Source organism: Castanea sativa, chromosome 6 (genome assembly GCF_040712315.1).
Source record: "Castanea sativa cultivar Marrone di Chiusa Pesio chromosome 6, ASM4071231v1".
Lineage (NCBI taxonomy): Eukaryota > Viridiplantae > Streptophyta > Magnoliopsida > Fagales > Fagaceae > Castanea > Castanea sativa.
In genome coordinates, this window is record NC_134018.1 from 54,305,398 (window position 1) to 54,324,206 (window position 18,809).

Sequence of the window (18,809 nt, forward strand, 5' to 3'; positions counted from 1 at the left end):
TGCTGGACGGGTTTCTTCTCAGGATCTGTCTTCAACTCGTGCTCAACGGGGGTTCCATATGGACACTGTTTACTTGTCTCTGGTATGCTTTCTTGAGGGACCTGTATGATCCCCCTATGAAAGGTCCTCCTGCTATCGTGCTTATCTCCCCGATTACTTCTTGTGGCTGAGATCGGCGGCTCTCGTTTTTGGACGAGGGCTCTTGTTGGCTCGTGTTGCCCTCTCTGAACCTGCTGGAGTCCCCCTTCTTGACAAACTTCTGAAGTTTTCCTTTCTGTATCAGTTCTTCTATATGTCCCTTCAGATCTCGACAATCTTCTGTGTAGTGGCCGTGGTCCTTGTGGAATCGGCAGTATTTGCTCTTGTCCCGTACACTTGGTGACGAGTGCAAGGGTCTTGGCCACCTTAGGTGGTGTTGAATTTTACCGGTCGTGGAGCTTTCTCATCTTTTCGTCTATCGGTGTCACCTCCCCGGTGGCTCGGACGCTCCCTCTTTTGTCCCCTGCGTTCGTCTTCCTTCCTTCCCTCCGTCTTTAGCTTCCCCTCGTCTACGATGGCCGCCAGTGCATCCTCAGCGTTCATGTACTTTTGAGCTTTCAACAACATCTCTGCCATCGTCCGGGGCGGATTCTTTGCTAACGAGACGACGAATTCTCTGGACTTAAGCCCTGCCTTAAATGTCGTCAGCTGGACCTTATCGTCTGCATCGTCCACCTCTAGCGTCTCCCGAGTGAAGCGTTTTACATACGATCGCAAGGTCTCCCTCTCTCCTTGCTTAATAGTGAGTAGGTGATCCGCTGGTCTTTTGGGACGTTGCCCCCCGACGAAGTGGCGCGGAAAGCACTACTTAGCGCTCAAGTTGTCGATGGACGAGGTGGGCAATCTCGTGAACCATTCTCGTCCGGCTCCGCCGGCGTAGTGGGGAATGAACGACACATGATTTCGTCGGGGGCTGTTGCAGGCATAATGTCGTATTATAGGTTTTAAGGTGATCTTGGGGGTCCTTGAGCCCGTCAAAAGGCTTTGCGGTAGCGAAATTTCGGCCGGTCGTTCAGGGGCTTATGGTAAAAGGGGAGTCCGTCGCTCTGACCATTTTATCCAGGCTTCAATCAGTCTTCTCTTTGATGACGTTTCGTAATTCATCCATCTCTTTCCTCATCTCTTGGAGGATGTCAAAATGCTGCTCTTCTGGGGTTACCGTTCTCCGTCGGTCACTCCTTCCATGGCTATCCCCTTCGTCTTCTTGAATAGCTCTTGACCGGTTCTCTTCTTGCTGTAACCTTTGTCTCATCTCTTGATTCTGTCTTGTAAGTTCTTCGACGGTGGCCGCGAGGTTTCGCACTTGCTGCGCCAAGGCCGCTGAGTCTTGGTTAGATTCCATCTGGAGCTGGTAGGAACCACGTTACGGTTGTATAAGAGAGTCGATTCCCACAGACGGCGCCAAGCTGATGAAGCAGTATCTCGTCGGTTTGCTAGGATTCGTCCAGATGGCTCCTGGCAGTGCTCTGCGACCACTGGCGGGAGCAAGAACTTGTTCAAGTGGTCACCGGTGTGGTGCCTGCCACAACGCCTCCGATGATAAAGTCAGTATTCAAGAAGACAATAATTGAAATATCAAGAATGTATTCAGGTTGTGATGCTATTTTCTGTACCTTGTTTTGGTGTTTGTGAGGGCTTTTATATACCCTTGGGGATTATACCCGTTGGGATATTAATGACTCTTCTTGTAACGTCTTTAGGGGAGTAATGGGTGTTAATGCCTTCCTGTTCGTTTGTCCAGCTGGTCCTGTAACGGCTGAGGCTTTATTGGCAGCATTTAGTGACATTAACTCTTCCTCCGATGACGCCGATGACTGGTCATGTTCGTCTGTAAGATTGCCTCGTCTATGTATAACTTCGTCAGTCCCATCACTTTTAATTTGAGAGAATGTATGAATGTGTGATCAGATTATCATGTAATATATATATATATATATATATATATATATATATATATATATTACAAATAAAAAAATACTCTATACTTGTATGCACACATTTATATATGCATAGATAAAAAAGATTTGAGTTTATTCCAAATCAGGTGAAAGAATCTCTAAATAATTTAGTAGTTGTTGACATGTATGTATTTTACTCGGTTGAATTAATGAAAGTGTTCCAAGTAAGTCACATTAAATTTATAGTGAGTCACTAATTAGAAGGAAAAACCCAAAATAGATTTCATTATTATTAGCTTTCTTATGAAATGCATGTTTTATATTAATTAAAGTCAGACTCGTAGTACAATGAAAATCAAACTAAATCCACATTTAACTTTTAATTGTAGTCTAATTTGGTGTCAAGTGTCTATTTTAATTTTATTAACTTTGGTAAGCTGGTTTTGTGCATATAAAATTATCCTAATTAATACAACTTTTATCACCATACACTTTTTGTACGATGGTCACTTCACAAGTTTAGTGTTTATGGAGTGTGGGGAGATAAGAGTCATAGCTTAAGTCTCTAACAAGAAACTTTATATACATATATATACCCTTGTATCATGCTATTATGATCCCAGACTATGGTAAGCAACAAAATTTTGCCTCAGAAATAAAACAAAAAGTATCTAACTACGTTGTGTGGCACCGTATGACTCTTCTTCGTTATCAAGCTAAAAAAAGTAGGAGCTAACGTATATGCAACAAGCATGAAGGGAAAGCTGCTGTAAATTAACCAAAAATGAAAGTTACAGAAAAAAAAAAACATTGTTATCCACATAGTACCGTGGAAAATTTCGCACTGAATTTCTGGAACTACATTATTTTCATGGTTACAAAGTCTGGATCTGGGTTTCTGTAACATATACCCAGATTCACCATCAAAATTTTCATGCACCTAGAAATTTATTAAACGAAGTAGGAAACCCAAAATTCTTCCACCGAGATGTTATTAAACAAGCAAAACCGATATTATGTCGCCTGATAGAGATCCCTGCGAGACTGCCTTAAAATTGCTCTAAATCCTGATGGTACTCTCACTATATTTGTGACATTCCCAAAGAAAAAAGCAAACCCCATGGCCTCTAATGGCGACCCTGTGGTCTCCAAGGATCATACTCTCAATGGCCAAAAGAAAACCCACGTCCGAATCTACATGCCATCAAATTGGCTCGAAATGATGACACAAGGTTTCCGATCATAATTCCTACCCCCTTTCGAGTTGGTACCTTTCTTTATGGGATACTGAAATGATCTACAAAGCAACCTCGAAACTCCCATCCCAGGTTCCTGCTATTGTTGTCTCCGTTGGCTACTGCATTGCCCCAGAACATAGGTTGCCAGCGCAATATCATGACGCCATGGAAGCAATTCTTTGGGTGAGGGAACAAGCATTGAATCCAAACGGTGAGCAATGGATTAGAGATTACGGAGATATTTCAAGGTGTTATCTACATGGAAGTGGTTGTGGTGGGAACATAGCATTTTTCGCAGCATTAGAAGCAACGAGAATGGAGTTGAAGCCCTTGAAGATTGTTGGGAATATAATGAACGAACCCATGTTTGGTGGCATGGAAAGGAAGAAGTTAGAGCTGCAGAATCGTATGGACCCTGCCTTCCCATTGTGTGCATATGATTTGATGTGGGAGCTCTCACTGCCAGAAGGTGAAAATCGAGACCATTGGTATTGTAATCCTATAGCGGAGGGGCCATACACAAGCGCCATCAGCATGCTTTATAGGTGTTTTGTGATTGGGTTTTATGGGGATTTGGTGATCGATCGGCAACAAGAGTTTGTAACTATGTTGATGAGGCATGGGGTCCAGAACGATGTGCTATTCCACCATTTAGGGTTCCATGCAATCGAGATGGTAGGCCCGGAATGGTTGAATGCTATTGTGAAAATGATTAAAGACTTCATCAATGAAATGGAAAACAAACCATTTTGTTCAATACTTTGTTACTAATGTAGTATTAATGTTACTAGAAGAGTTTAAATTCGGTTTTGAATTGGCATAAAACACTGGTTTTACACCAAACAATGAAAGCGCGCCACGAAGTCTAATGAGACCTTACTGCAAATACAATAACAGCACCATTAAATCCCAAATCCCAAACACATATCAGATTAAATAAAATCTCTTTTGCTTCCTCTTGCCCGAACCTCCACCACCACACACCGACGCATGCCACCACACAAGTCGCCAGGGAGCTTGTAAACATGTCGGAGCTGTCATGAGCATGGTGTCGCGATCCCGAGGTTTGTTTCCATGATTTGCCATTTTTCCCAATTTGGATTTCGAATTATTGATGGGTTTGGATTTTTTTTTGGGACGTTAATAACTTGATTTGTTATGGTTTTTCTATATTTTGGTATTTTGATTTGTTTTTATTAGATTCCTAAGTGTTAGGGTTCAACCCCTAAACGAATTGGATTGTGGTTCTTCAGTGATAGAAAGGAGGATTGATATTTTTTGATAGAGGCATAGAAATGGCCATTACCTAATTAACTACCTTAAGAAAATTTAAAACGATTTTTGTTGCTTGTATGATGGAAGTTTTGACTGGTGAGTAATGTGGGAAAAGAGAAATCAATATGAAATCGAAATTTTTTATTTTTCCAAGGGTGCAATGTAAGATTTTTTCCTATTTTTTGGCTACAATTAAAAGGAAAATGGTTGATATATAAAGGAAAATCTTGTTTCTTTGTCTTGCAGCTATTTTAGGATTCTACACTTACTCCCATATTAAAGGAATTATTGAATTTTGAAGAAAATAAGTTTGCACTCTACTGAATATAATAGAACTAACTTAGTCATTTGAAATGAGAACATAAGATGCACAACGTATGAAAAAGGCAAAAAAAATTGCTATGAAAAATTTAGTTTTGGTGGTTAGAAATCATGCAAAGACCAAGAAGCCAAATGGTCCTTGCTCTATATAGTTGGGGGTCCTTTCCATTGATTGTATTTTGTATTTTGTCCAAGCCTCAAGGATACTAGCTCATGACTTGTGGATTTGATATACTTTATCATTTTTCATATCTTTCATTTTGGTTCATCTATGTAAACTGAAACGATTACTAGCTGTGCATCTTTCGTTGTGTTTATAGCTCATGACTTGGAAGTTATTTTTTTTTTCTTCATAAATTTAAATTTAACTTTTGGTTAGCTGCTAGTTTTGTGGGTCATAAGAGGCTTCCAACTATTGCATTTACATGTAAATTAAAAAAAAAAAAAACTATGTCTCAAGGGATATCTAGTAAGTGTTTGGATCCAACTTATTCACGGTTGCGTTTTCTACTTGCGTGTTCTCTTTATTTTTTTTAATTTTTTTTTTCAAGCCGCAATTGTTGACTTTTCTCTCGTGAACAGTGCACCCGTGTATTGTTCACAAGATCCACAAACTTCACTTTTCAGCTACTTTTCCATTAAAAAAAGGTTCCACGGCACTATTCATACATTTAAAAGTTATTTTGCTGCAGTGTTTTTAATTTTCAGTTTTCAGCAATAAGTTTTATCCAAACGGACCCTTAGTATTAATGTTTGGTATACTTAATTTACAACCCAATGAGATGGTTTAGAATTTCTACACCAACATATTGGCATCCTTATTTTACAACCCAATGACATGGTATAGAATTTCTACACCAACATATGTTATGACCTTTTGGTCTTGGAAACAATTGGTAGCCATCTACTTTTATTAAACTCTAGACTCCTTTGTAGCATATAAAATGTAAATTGTTAGAAAAATGAGCGTTTCTTTTTCTTTCATTTGGTAGTTTTCTTCTTGGTGAATTTTTGCTTATAAGTTTCTAGTTTTGATGAAATGATACAATATATAGGAATTTGTTGGTTTGTTGCTCTTTTCTTTGTGGCCTATTATAATTTTAGTTTTGTAACAACCCATCGTCTAGTTTGGTTTTGTTTTTCTAATACTTATATTTTAATATGCATTTCCCAACAGGTACCAAACCAAAAGAAACCATGGTAGTAGAGGGGGCAACTTGACTCAACTTGGTAAAGTGGGTGCAAGATTAGTACTAAGTAGTAAGAAAGATGGCCAACAAACGTCTTAGTGCTCGTACAAAGATCATGCTCCCTAGTTTGTTGTCATTGCTGATAAACCAGTAGATGCTTCTTTGATTGGTTATGGAGCCAATATCATAGCTTATATGCCTCCAAGTATGAGAGCCACTGTAGTGGATCAAATATAAGGCCAATGCAAAAATCTCATATGCAATTTACAAATAGAATTTTAGCTTTTCTAGAGGCTAGTGAGGAGAAATTAGATCTTATTATTATGTCAAATTTTAGTTTGTATGGTACATGAGTATTAGTTGGCTTGTATTATTTGAAAATTCATGACCCGTTTTTGAATATAAATAAGTATCCATGTAATTTTGATTCTATAAAAGAATTGTTATAATGCCTTTTATTTTGCTTATTTAATTAAAAGGCCTTTTAGTTTTCCCATTTGAAAATTGTTTCAAGAAGCTTTTGGTTGAGTCCTGGCGGCATGGAAGTATATGTTCTAGCTACAATTTTCTTTAATCCTCGTATGTGATCGCTGTTCTAACCATTACATTTACATTTAATTCGGAAAAGCATTTATGATTAAGATGGTAAGTGATTGACAACATGAAAGTAATTCAAGGAATATCAAATTCTTCTTATAGAGATAGCCAACCTTAATTGTTACAATGTAACATGACTACAAAATTTAAAATTTAGTTTTTAGCTAATAGAAAACCTAAAAGGTGTGAGAGCAGAATCAGATTAGCAAGTCATAGTAAGGGGAACCAAAATCTATTGAAGAGCAACATAAAATACCCATCTCAATTATAACAAAATACACAAGAAATTTAAAACCTTTCACACACATTCATACTTTAAAAGCACAATACACGAAAGAAATTTAAAACCATTCACACACATTCATACTTTAAAAGGAGTTGAAATACTAATACAATTAGAACTTCACACATTTCCCACCACGATAAGCTCAAGTTCCCATAGCACATAGTACTATGAGAAGCAAACAAAATTAGACAAAAGTAAACTCTTTTATCCCATATAACGGAATAAGAAAGAATCTTATTTGTGTTGAGCTGATGTTGAATCTCCTTCTTTCCAACCTTGGATATTTCTTGAACAAGAGTTTAAGGCGTATAGCCAAAAGAAACCTTAGACACAACCTTCTCTGCTATAATGTAAAATGGTAGGATGCTAGAGATCGCCCTAGATATGGTTGTGGGTGGAAGGGCTGGTCCAAGAGCTGCCTTGTAACTAAACAGGAATCTTATGATCCTCATGCCAATTCTATGATCCGATTCCCAAACCTTCTCACCAATACTGTGTAGGATCTCGATCCTAAACTACAGAAGTGAGAATAAGAATGAATAAAAAATAATACAAACTTGCTACAATAGTTGCTATAAATACAAGCTTACTGTTCACATTTGCTGAAAAAACTACTTTAACAATAGCCAACATCCAATTTCTTATTTTCACATAGAATATAATGAAATAATATAAAATGAGAGAGAGAGAGAGAGAGAGAGAGAGAGAGAGAGAGAGAGAGAGAGAGAGAGAGAGGTGAGAATAAAAATGAATAAAATATAAATACAAACTTTCTACAATAGTTGCTATAAATACAAACTTACTATTCGCATTTGCTAGAATATTTTAGCAATACACACCTAGGTAAAGCTTACGCTTTTAATCCAATATATTTTGAAAATCTAATTATTGGATTGCATGTTCTTTACGCTTTTAATACATATGTCAAATTTTGTGATAATCAAATATTATTTACTATATGATCTATAAGATTATATTTTATGCATAATTTTAAACTATAAAAACTTGCAATTTAAATAATTTATTGATGACATAACTATTGATCTTTAATTTTCTAGAAATTTGGCAAGCATGGAAGATATAAAAAGAAGATGTAATCAAATGGTAAATTTGTCAAAATTCACATTTAATAAAAAGATATTGAGTAAGGTTGTATTCTAAGGCTACAACCAATTTTATAGCTAAACTTTGTCATTTTTCTTATCCCTTGTATAGAAACGAGCCAACCAAGAGGAAGTAAAATAACTATGAGCTAAATTACGTGTTAGCTATTAGAGAACTATTTCGTTAATGATGCAAGATGAGATCAATGATCAAAGCAGGAACTCAAGGCTGAAGTCACTATTTACTCCATATGTCTTTAGACCACATGTAGTTTCAGTATTATGTGTTGTTAAACCTTGAGTAGCTTAGTGTAGTTGTGGGTTCCAGTTAGCTCAACTAGTAAAGTTTTTAATGATTGTATAAGAGATATAAAGTTCAATCCCCACCTACACCAAAAATTGATTGGTGTCTTAGTCTGATGATAAAGAACTATTATCAAGAGCAGACGCCATAAGTTAAAACTCTCTTAAAAAAAAAAGTAGCTGAGTGTAATCTTATTTATTTATTGAAAAATACTACGATTACATAAAGTGACGCATTATGACAAAAGTTATGTAACTTTATGTAGTCCTAATACTACTCTTATTGATTAGTTATAGCTTGAGCTTGAGACACATGTTAATGTCGTAATTAGTTACTTAGTGCCTTGTTGCATTGGGATTCCGGTTATTACGAGGCGTTGGTTAAGTTGTTAGTTCTCTAATTGTTTCAACATTAATGTTTTTTAGAAAATAAGTTATTTTTCATGTTCTGTTTGTCTCGATGAAAAACCCTATATGGAGATAACTTTCCATATTTTACCGTGTTTGGTAGTATAAAAATATAGCTAGGTCAAAGGAAAACCATCGCTCAACTTCCTTTATTTAACAATTAACATATAAAATAGTTGTTTTCCAACAAAATTTTGTGGGAACAACTATAACGTAAAGCTAAACGCAGAAAATAACTCTAACTTGTACAAAACTAAATAAAAGAAGTTAAGAGAGACAGTTTTACAACTCAAAACCCAGCTGTCATTTCTTATATCTTATAACTCAAACTTATCTATATATTCTCAGATCTCATTTCTTTGTCTTTACTTTTTCCAGAACTCCCAACAGATTTTTGTTTGGGTCTTGTTCAAAGGTACATATCTCACTTCTTAAATTCAATTTTTTAATAAGGTAGTGGAGCTCACACACTGTGCTCGGTCACAATTAATGGTAACAAGAAGCACAATTCCCGCGTATGCCCAGCAGAAACTCGGTGGCATAGCTCAAATAAGAATCACAATACCCACATATTTTTCAGCTGTGAATTAGATAGCAAAAAGGAAATCGAAAGAGAAAGAGAGCACAAAAAATCCAAAGCCTGGATTTGTGTTGTACCCAGATTCACGACCAAAATTTTCATGCACCTAGAAATTTATTCGAAAACCCAAATATTCTTCTACATCATCTACCACTAATTATTAAACAAGCAAATCAATATAATCCAAATTTATGTCGTCAGATATAGATCCCTACGACCACCTTTGCATTTTTCTGAACCCTGATGGCACTCTCACTAGATTTCTGGAGCTCCCAAAGAAAAAAGCAAACCCGATTGCCACTAATGGCGAGCCTGTGGTCTCCAAGGATCACACTCTCAATGCTGAAAAGGAAACCCACGTCCGAATCTACATGCCGACCATCAAATTGCCTCCCAATGATGACACAAGGATTCCGATCATAATTTTCTACCCGTTTTCGAATTGGTACTTTTCTATATGGGACACTGAAGCCAACGACAGGATGGCCTCAGAGCTCGCATGCCAGGTTCCTGCTATTGTTGTCTCCGTTGACTACCGCCTTGCACCAGAAAATAGGTTGCCGGCGCAATACCATGATGGCGTGGACGCAATACTTTGGGTGAGGGAACAGGCATTGAATCCAAACGGAGAGCAATGGATTAAAGATTACGGAGATATTTCAAGGTGTTACCTGTATGGACATAGTAGTGGTGGGAACATAGCATTTTTCGCTGCGTTAGAAGCAACGAGAATGGAGTTGGAGCCGTTGAAGATTGTTGGGAATATAATCAACCAACCCCTGTTTGGTGGCATGGTAAGGACAGACTCAGAGCTGCAAAGTTCTACGGATCCTCTCCTCCCCTTGTGTGTACAAGATTTGTTTTGGGAGCTCTGTTTGCCAAAAGGTGAAAATCGGGACCATTGGTATTGTAATCCAATGGTGGAGGGCCCGCACACGAGCGCCATTAGCAAGCTTGGTAAGTGCCTAGTGATTGGGTTCTGCGGGGACGTCTTGATCGATCGGCAGCAAGAGTTTATAACATTGTTGATAAGGCATGAAGTCCAAATTGAAGCACTGTTCCACGATTTTGGGTTCCATGCAATCGATCTGGCAGACCCAAAATGGGCGAATGTTACTGTGGAATCGATTAAAGACTTCATAGCAGAAGCCGAAAACAAACCATGAGTTCTATACTTCAGTTGTCGCCAATATATTTTCCTACTATTTTACGGTTTGGTTAATTAAGTTTGTCAAAGGTAACCATTTGCTTAAGCATTTAATAGAAATGGCTAGGAGTTATTTGTTTAGGCATTCGAACAATTTTGCCAATTGAAGCAGAGGTCAACACTATAACCATATTTGGACTTGTGATCAAGTCATAGTACGTTACCGATAGAAAATAAACAGGTACTCACAATAAGTACATGTTCAAGCATCATTGAACATAGCATATTTGGCAACGTTAGAAGCAACGAGAATTGAGTTGCAGCACTTGAAGATTCTTGGGAATATAATGAACAAACCCATGTTTGGTGGCATGCAAAGGACGAAGTTAGAGTTGCAAAATCATACGGACCCTTCCATGCCATTGTGTGCAGGGATGGAACTACCTTGGGGGGCCATGGCCCTCCCAACCTTTGAAAAAAAAAATTCCCTAGTAATATATTAGCATAAAAAATATACTTTTGAGTCTAAAATTAATATACTTGGCCCCTCTCTCTCAAACAGTTTACGAGCTGACCCATGAAACAAAAATGAAAAAAAATTATCAAATCATCCCTTGTCTAGTTGTCTCAAATATATCAAGAAAAACATTTAGCTAAACATTTAGACAATTTACAAATTCGGACAATAAGAAAAATCTACCAAACAATTCACATATTCAGATAATAATAAAAAATTCTTTGGACACGGTCTAAGTTAAAACAAAAATATAACAAATCAATTATAAATTCTAGCAAAATAAATCACAAAAACCCAATAACCTTTACTCAATTTCTATCTCTCATTTGAGAGCTTTTCAAGTAACTCCATCCATAGTCACAGAGACAACTCTTAAGCTGCTAATCACTCCATCCGCACACCAATTAGTGTCATCATTTCCATTTTACATATTTGCTAATTAAATACTCTATAATTGTATGCACCATGCACACATTTTATATATAGGTAAACAAAATAGGCAGAAATACTTTCTCTTTCCTAAATTTTGGAGATACTTTCAATTTGGTGTTGGACATATTATGAGCTTTTTTCATTCTATTTATTTGGATTATTGCTTGAGCTTAAGACATGTGGCAGGTTTTAATAGGCATAAATGCTAATGTGGGTTAAAAAAAGAAGGTAGAAATGCTATTATGGCATGTCATAATATCAATTAATTTGTGAGTTCCAGTTAGCTCAATTAGTAAAGTCTTTGATGGTTGAATAAGAGATCTGAAGCTCAATCCCCGCTTATACCAAAAACCGATTGGTGTCTTGGTCTGATGATAAAGAGCTATTATTAGGAGCAAACGCCCATAGGTTGAAATTCTCTAAAAAAAATCAATTAGTTTTTTTAAATATTATTTTATTAGTCACTTAGGTTTTAAGTGTGTCATTTATGCAATTAGTTTGCCACAATTAGAATCCAAATCAGTTCCTAATTATTGTCTAATTTTGTGCCACATATCCATTTGAATTTTCTTAATTTTAGTGCTAAGAGCAATCACACCAATGAGCGCATAATAGAAAAAGATATAAAATTTACACAATTTTGTCTAAAATTAACCCACATCATATAATGTAAAAATGTGTAAATATACAAAGTAACTACAGTAATTGTGTATATTTACACGATTACTCTAGCTTTGTATCCTAATATTTTATTAATTTATATATTTTTTCACATTTTTATTTTTCCCCTCTCTCTCTCTCTCTCTGCTTCCTTTGCCAGCCATCAGATTAGGAACTCAATTTGGTTTTTTCTTAGCAGCGTGGACCGGGCTAGATCTTTGATAGGGGGTTTGATTTTCGCTTTTGGGTTTATCTATTGGGCAGTGCTGATCTTCTCCTCAAGGTGATGTTTTCCTTGACTTTGTGTCTCTATTAGGCAGTGTTGATGGATTTATACAACTTTGAGTCTAAATTTCAATTTCAGTAGCCCCATTTTTTTATTGATTTATTGTTGTGATTTTTTTTTTTTGGTTAGCTAAACAAATTAATGGGGTTCGCTATTGGAGATTCTAAAGAATTGGATATGGTCGGGTGTGATATGGAATGGGCATTGTTGATTTGGTTTGATTTATTTGCTGATGTTGTTTGGTGGAGGGGAAGGGGAAGGGAGAAAAAAAAAAGGGATAGATTAAAATATAATAAAAATATAACATTTTTATAGAATATGATGTATAATATGTAATTTGGTGGAAGTGTTTTGGAAAAGTGGTCGTGTGAAATAGAAAACATAGGTTTTTATACTAAAAGAAATAACAATTTTTACATTAGTTGATGTGAATTCTCTAAGTGACATAGTCATAATATTCAGAGCAGGGAAGTCAGTTTTGTACCGTACCGGCCGGTACGGACAGTATTTACCGTTCCGGCACCTTGACCGGTATAGAATCAAGGTTGTTTCGTACCGAAAAATATACTGGCCTATACTGGGTTATTTCGGCCATACCGCAGAAAATATTGAATTTCGGTCAGTAAATGCATATTGGACTGGAAAAAGAAAAGTGTTTTTTTTTTTCTCACTCTCACCTTCCACTGGCAACGTTCTCTACATTCTCGGCCGGCCTCAAGTCAGGGCCGTGGACTGATTTTGGCTGCTACTACTTCATCTTCATCTTCTTCTTCTTCTCCCCTCCCCCCCCCCCCTCTCTCTCTCTCTCTCTCTGTGTGTCCATCTAACTTTCTCTTTCTCTCTCTCTTTCTCAGTTTTCAAAACTCTCAAATGATATTTGCACGCCCAAGAAATAAAATTTACAGCTAGCATGTTTTTAAAAACCCTTCAAAGTTCAAACTGACATTTACTGATAGTTTGGTACTTTACAGCTAGCATGTTTTGACTTTTGGTACCAAATGAAGTGAAATTTTAAAAGCTCCATGTGATGGCACTGGTAGAGTTCTTATTTTTAATAAAATATAAAATTAATTTGATTATTATTATTTTTTAATAAATGTATCTATTACTTTTTATTGGGCTTGGATTAGAATTACTGGTTAAGAATTGAGTCATTGACAATATGGTTATATAACTTATATTTATGATATTTAATCAATAAAATTTAAATTAATGAATATATATTTATTTATAGCGGTAAACCCGAAACGGTACACGGGTATTGACCGGTACCCGAAATATATCGTACCGCTGGCTAAACCGGTATAGCCTCCGGTACGGTATTGACTTCCTTGATTCAGAGTGAAAGTTGAGATGACCACCTCACTCACCTAGGTAAAAACTACCTCATTATTACTAGTGTTCAATGATTCCACGTGTAAGAACATGTTACAACTTACAACATACTATAGTTACATTGTAAAATTGGAAGTAGCTTTAGTGTTTTTTTTCCCTTTAAAATTGATTACTTAATTCTGACATATTTTAGAGGCGTTTTTAGAAATACTAAAAGTTTTACATAACTTTTATAAACAAAACTATCATATATTTAAAAAGAGAGAAGAAAAAAAAAAGATGGATTTGTTGGGCGGTTTGATTTTCAGTTTTGAATTTGTGTATCTACTGGGCGACGCCGATCTTCTCCTCAAGGCAATGTTCTTCTTGAGCATTGATGGATTTGTACAACTCTGAGTCTAAATTTCAGTTTCAGTAGCCCTTTTTTTTTTATTGATTTATTGTTGTGATTTTTTTTTTGTTAGCTAAACAAATGGGGTTTACTATTGAAGATTGTAAAGAATTGGATATATATGACTAAGTTTGATAATGAAATGGTTTTGTTTTGGTTGTTCAGGTTCGATTTATTTGTTGATGTTGTTAGATGTTTTTTGGTAGAGGAGAAGGGAGAATATAGGAGAGAGAAAAAAATTGGGATAGATCAAAATATAATATTTTAATAAAATATTGCGTATAATCAAGGAAGGACTTAGAATTATAAACTAGCGGGAGCCAGAGTATGAAGAAAAAAAAAACTCCAAATAGGCATTCATATAGTATTAAAAATTATAGATACACAAAATTGTTGTTTCTTTTTTTTTTTTTTTTTGAGAGAGCAAAATCGTTGTTTCTAAATATATTAAAATACAATTATCTATCAACAAATACAAAAAAACAAAATGATTTTTTTTTTTTTTATAATTCTAGGCTGGCTAGGATTTTTATTTTTTTTTTGGTTGAAATTAGAGCATTCATAGTAGTGGTGCTAAAATTTTGTATTTTAAGCACCTCAAAAATCTACTTTATCTATTTTACCAACTCACTTTACAATACACCCAATGTCAAATGTTCTATTTTTTTTAACACTTCATTTAAAATAATATAAACAACTCATTAAAATAATAAATGAATAAAGAAATTTGAATTTTTTAATTAAACGAAAAGATATAATCTTAATAAAAATATGCTATTTTATTTTTAACAATTTGCTACAGTCAATTGGTATTTATATCAGTTTATTGTAGTTGCAAAAAATTTAGTTTTAGCTTCTCCAATAACACATGATTTTTTGGTTCTTTAGTAGTAAAATAATTTTTTTTTTTACTAAAATACAATCACTATTGTAAATGCTTTTATTGTTTTTGTTAAGATTTTAGGTTAAATAGTTGCTGTTTGGATTAGGCTAATTGAGGAGAAGGGGAGCCTAAGGTTTTTAAAAGCGGGCCCAAACTACAAAAATGAAATATATAATTTGATGTAGGTGCTTTGGAAAAGTGGTTATGTAAAATAAAAAAAAGTAGATTCTTATACTAAAATAAACATAAAATTTTACGCAAGCTAATAAAGATGCTAAGCCTATTCATAATACTTAAAGTGAAAGTTGAGATGACCACCTCACAAGCCTAGGTAAAACTAGTGTTCAATGATTCCATGTGTAAGAACATGTTACAACATACTATAGTTGTATTGTAAAATTGGAATTAATTTTAGCATTTTTTTAATAAATTGATTCCTAAATTTGACATATCTTAGAGGCATTTTTAGAAGTACTAAAAATTTTACTACATAACTTTTATAAAAAAAACTATCATAAATTAAAAAAGAGAAAAAAAAAGGTAATTCATTCCTATTATCTAAACTAGCTTGTAACCCCATGTATATATATTGATACACTTAAAGATATTCAATAAGATGCATAATATACTTCCTATTGTAGGGACACGATTTTGTGCCTAACCCCAAAAGAAGAAAGGGAATAGGCCCAAAAAACCCAATACAATGAATTTGTAGAGAGTGGATTGGAAAAACTAGGTTTTAATGAATTTAAACAACCATTGTAGTGGGCCAAAATCACAATAGAATAAAGATGAACTGAATTTAGCTAAAGAAAATCGTCCTCGAACACAATCTGAGGTGGTTGGTTCTTATATTTTTCTCTTTTGGGACTAATTATAGATATTTATCTTCACACTACAGTGTTTTTCTCTCTTTTTCCTCTGATCCCCTATCCTCTGGGTCCTTTCTCCATTTTATGCTATCTTTCCCATCTATCTCTACCTTCCACGTGTAGATCAGACTGCTAATGTTGATTCTTATCCCATCAGCACCCTTTTGAAGTCTTGGGCAGTAGCTATAAGGCTGAAAACTACTATTCAGATATCACTTCTTCATTAATGCAGCTAAAGAGTTAGCTACAAAGTATTCAATGCGGTAGTAGCAGCTTTCTCTTAGATATTTCATAGCTTTCCTTTGTACTGTGCTCTCACGAGGCATATTCTTATCAATAGAATCTCTTGAAACGTTGCTTCTGGATGGCAAACCGTACTTTCTAACCTTTGACACCCCTAGCCAAGGAGGCATCTCTTCTCGGCCCCCTTCCTTGGACCATTATAACTAAACCCTGTTCTCTATTCATCAATGTTGATCTCTATAACATTATCTACCCTATCCTTAGACATTTAGGCATCCTCGGATTGGGTCCCCAGCCCAGCATACACTATTGGGCCTATCCTCCCTACACTTATATATATAATTTGAATACTATTGATAGTAATTTTTATATTTTGTTAATTCTTTAAAAAAATTTGTAAGGATATTATTTGGTATAAAAATGTAAATTGTCCATTTAAAAAAAAAATTATTGTGAAACACTTTATTTTTTTACGATTCATTTATTCTGGATTCTTTAGTTTTTGTACTTAATAACTCACTTGGATGAATATTTATGATGTAGTCCCACATTTGATTCTAAAATTAAAAAATGAAAATTTTTAAGAATAAATAATTTAGGATACATGATGCAAAATTGAAACTTTAATTTAGAATTCTAATTTGAATTTCTCTTAGTTTCACCCATTATTATATAATATAGGCGAAAATATATTTTTGGTCCCTACATTTTGGGTCAATTCTCATTTTGGTTCTAAAATTGATTTCGTTACTAATATCATCCCTAAAAAAAGAAAATCGTTTCTAAAATGGTCCTTGCTGTCAATAAACCAACGGAAAAATCCTACGTGTCTAACGGAATGCACTGTTTGCTGACATGGCGCTGACGTGGCCATTAAAATATTATTAAAAAAGATTATTTGGCATTTTTTAAATGCCACGTCAACATTTTAATTAATAAAAAAAGCCAAATCAGAGAATTTAAACTAAATTAAAAAGCAATCCTTAAATCTAATTAAAAAACAAACCTTTAATTTCTTAATTTTAATTTAAACTGAAAATATAAATTTGATTTAAACTGAAATTTTAATTTCTCAGTTTTAAAATTTTTTATCACAATCCTCTCCAGTCTACACCAATCCCCAGTCCCAACCCCGCGAACCCAAGTTACCCAACCCAACATCAAATTTTTTTAGTCATCAACATCATAGCATCAATTTAATCCCTCTCTCTACCCATTGTTCTCTCACTCTCTATCTCTTTTTAATTTCTTTAATTTCAATGATTTCTTTTCATTAGACCATTTTTTTCATTAGCCCATTTTGAACCTGTGATCTGGGTTTAGAGAGAGAGAGAACCCGTGATCTGGGTTTAGAGAGAGAGAGAGAGAGAGAGGGAGATGAGGAGATAATGAGATGTGGTGGTTTGGAGCAGATCAGGCCCGATCGAAGGAGGCCGGCGGTGGTCTGGAGCAAATCAGGCCTGATCGAAGAGGCTAGCGGCGAAACCTCTCTCTACCTCACCCTCTCTTTTCCTCTCTCAGGCCCGATCCTAGCCATGACCAAAACCCCAGACAGTGGCTCTCAAACCCATATGATTGGGTTGACGAGGGAGATGGTGGGTTTCGAGTGATGCGGAGCTTTTGATAGCGGTTGTTTGGGTAATTTGGGTTGTGGATCTTGGACGATGATGCCGTCGGTGTTCTTGTGTTGTTCTCGTGTTGATCTTGGACGATGATGTGGATCTTGGATCTTGGAGCAGATGGTGTTCTTGTGTTGTTCTTGTGTGTTTGAATGCGAAATTTATGAGTTTATGGGTTTGCTGGAGATTGGTTGGTTTGTTGGATTTATTTCTTGTTTTCCTGGCATTGATGGAGATTGAATTTGGTTGCTGGAGATTGGATTTAGTTGTTGGATTTGTTTTTGGGATTTGGAAAGAACATGGAGAACAAATTGTTATGTTCTTACCAAAAAAAATTAAAAAAATTTAAGGCTTAAATTAAGTTAGATTTAAGGCTTTTTTTAAAAAAATTAATTTATTTTTGTTTAAATCTTCTGACATGGCTTTTAAAAAAACTTAAAATGCTGACGTAGTATTTAAAAATGCCAAATAATCTTTTTTAATAATATTTTAATGGCCACGTCAGCGCCATGTCAGCAAACAGTGCATTCCGTTAGACATGTAGAATTTTTCCGTTGGTTGACTGACGACAATGACCATTTTAGAAACGATTTTTATTTTTTAGGGATGACATTAGTAACAAAATCAATTTTGGGACCAAAATGGGAATTGACCCAAAATGTAGGGACCAAAAGTGTATTTTGGTCATTATAGATTGCGTGTTGGCTATTAGAGAACTATTTTCATTAATGATGCAAGATGAGATCATTGATCAAAGATGGAACTCATGGTTGAAGTCACTGTTTATTCCATATGTCATTACACGATATGTTGGAATTATGTATTGTTAAACTACTAGTAGCTTAGTGTATAGTCTTATTTATTTATTTGTTTTCACCTAAGCTTTTATATTATATATATATATATATATATAAAGTTTCAACCTATGACATTTGCTATTGAAAATTGTGTTCTTTATCATCAAACCAAATTGAGTCTCAATTCTATCCTTTCATCTTAGTTTTAATGCTGACACATGATTTTTTTTTTTTTTTTTTTTGGTTATTTTACTCTAACCTTTCATCTCAGTTTTTATCGATGACCCATGATTTTTTTTGGGTTATTTCATTTACTACTTTTAGAAAATGTTGTTGCTAACGTACATGGAAGCATGAAGTAAAAGTTCTCTTCTATTTTTTTTGGGTAA

The 18,809-nt window shown here is 35.1% G+C and overlaps 1 protein-coding gene and 1 pseudogene across 1 annotated transcript; both read left to right on the forward strand.

Annotated features, from left to right (window-relative positions):
* Positions 1-1,746: 1,746 nt before the first annotated feature.
* Positions 1,747-3,946, forward strand: LOC142640188 (putative carboxylesterase 9; annotated as a pseudogene).
* A 5,483-nt stretch (positions 3,947-9,429) lies between these two features.
* On the forward strand, positions 9,430-10,404 carry LOC142639275 (putative carboxylesterase 9). Its single transcript, XM_075813450.1, has one exon. It carries the CDS (start codon positions 9,430-9,432, stop codon positions 10,402-10,404), a length of 975 nt encoding a protein of 324 aa, XP_075669565.1.
* Positions 10,405-18,809: the final 8,405 nt, after the last annotated feature.

What these genes read in the sequence shown, in the direction of transcription:
- LOC142639275 (XM_075813450.1), top strand. Translation starts at nt 9,430, where the DNA reads ATGTCGTCAGATATAGATCCCTACGACCACCTTTGCATTTTTCTGAAC.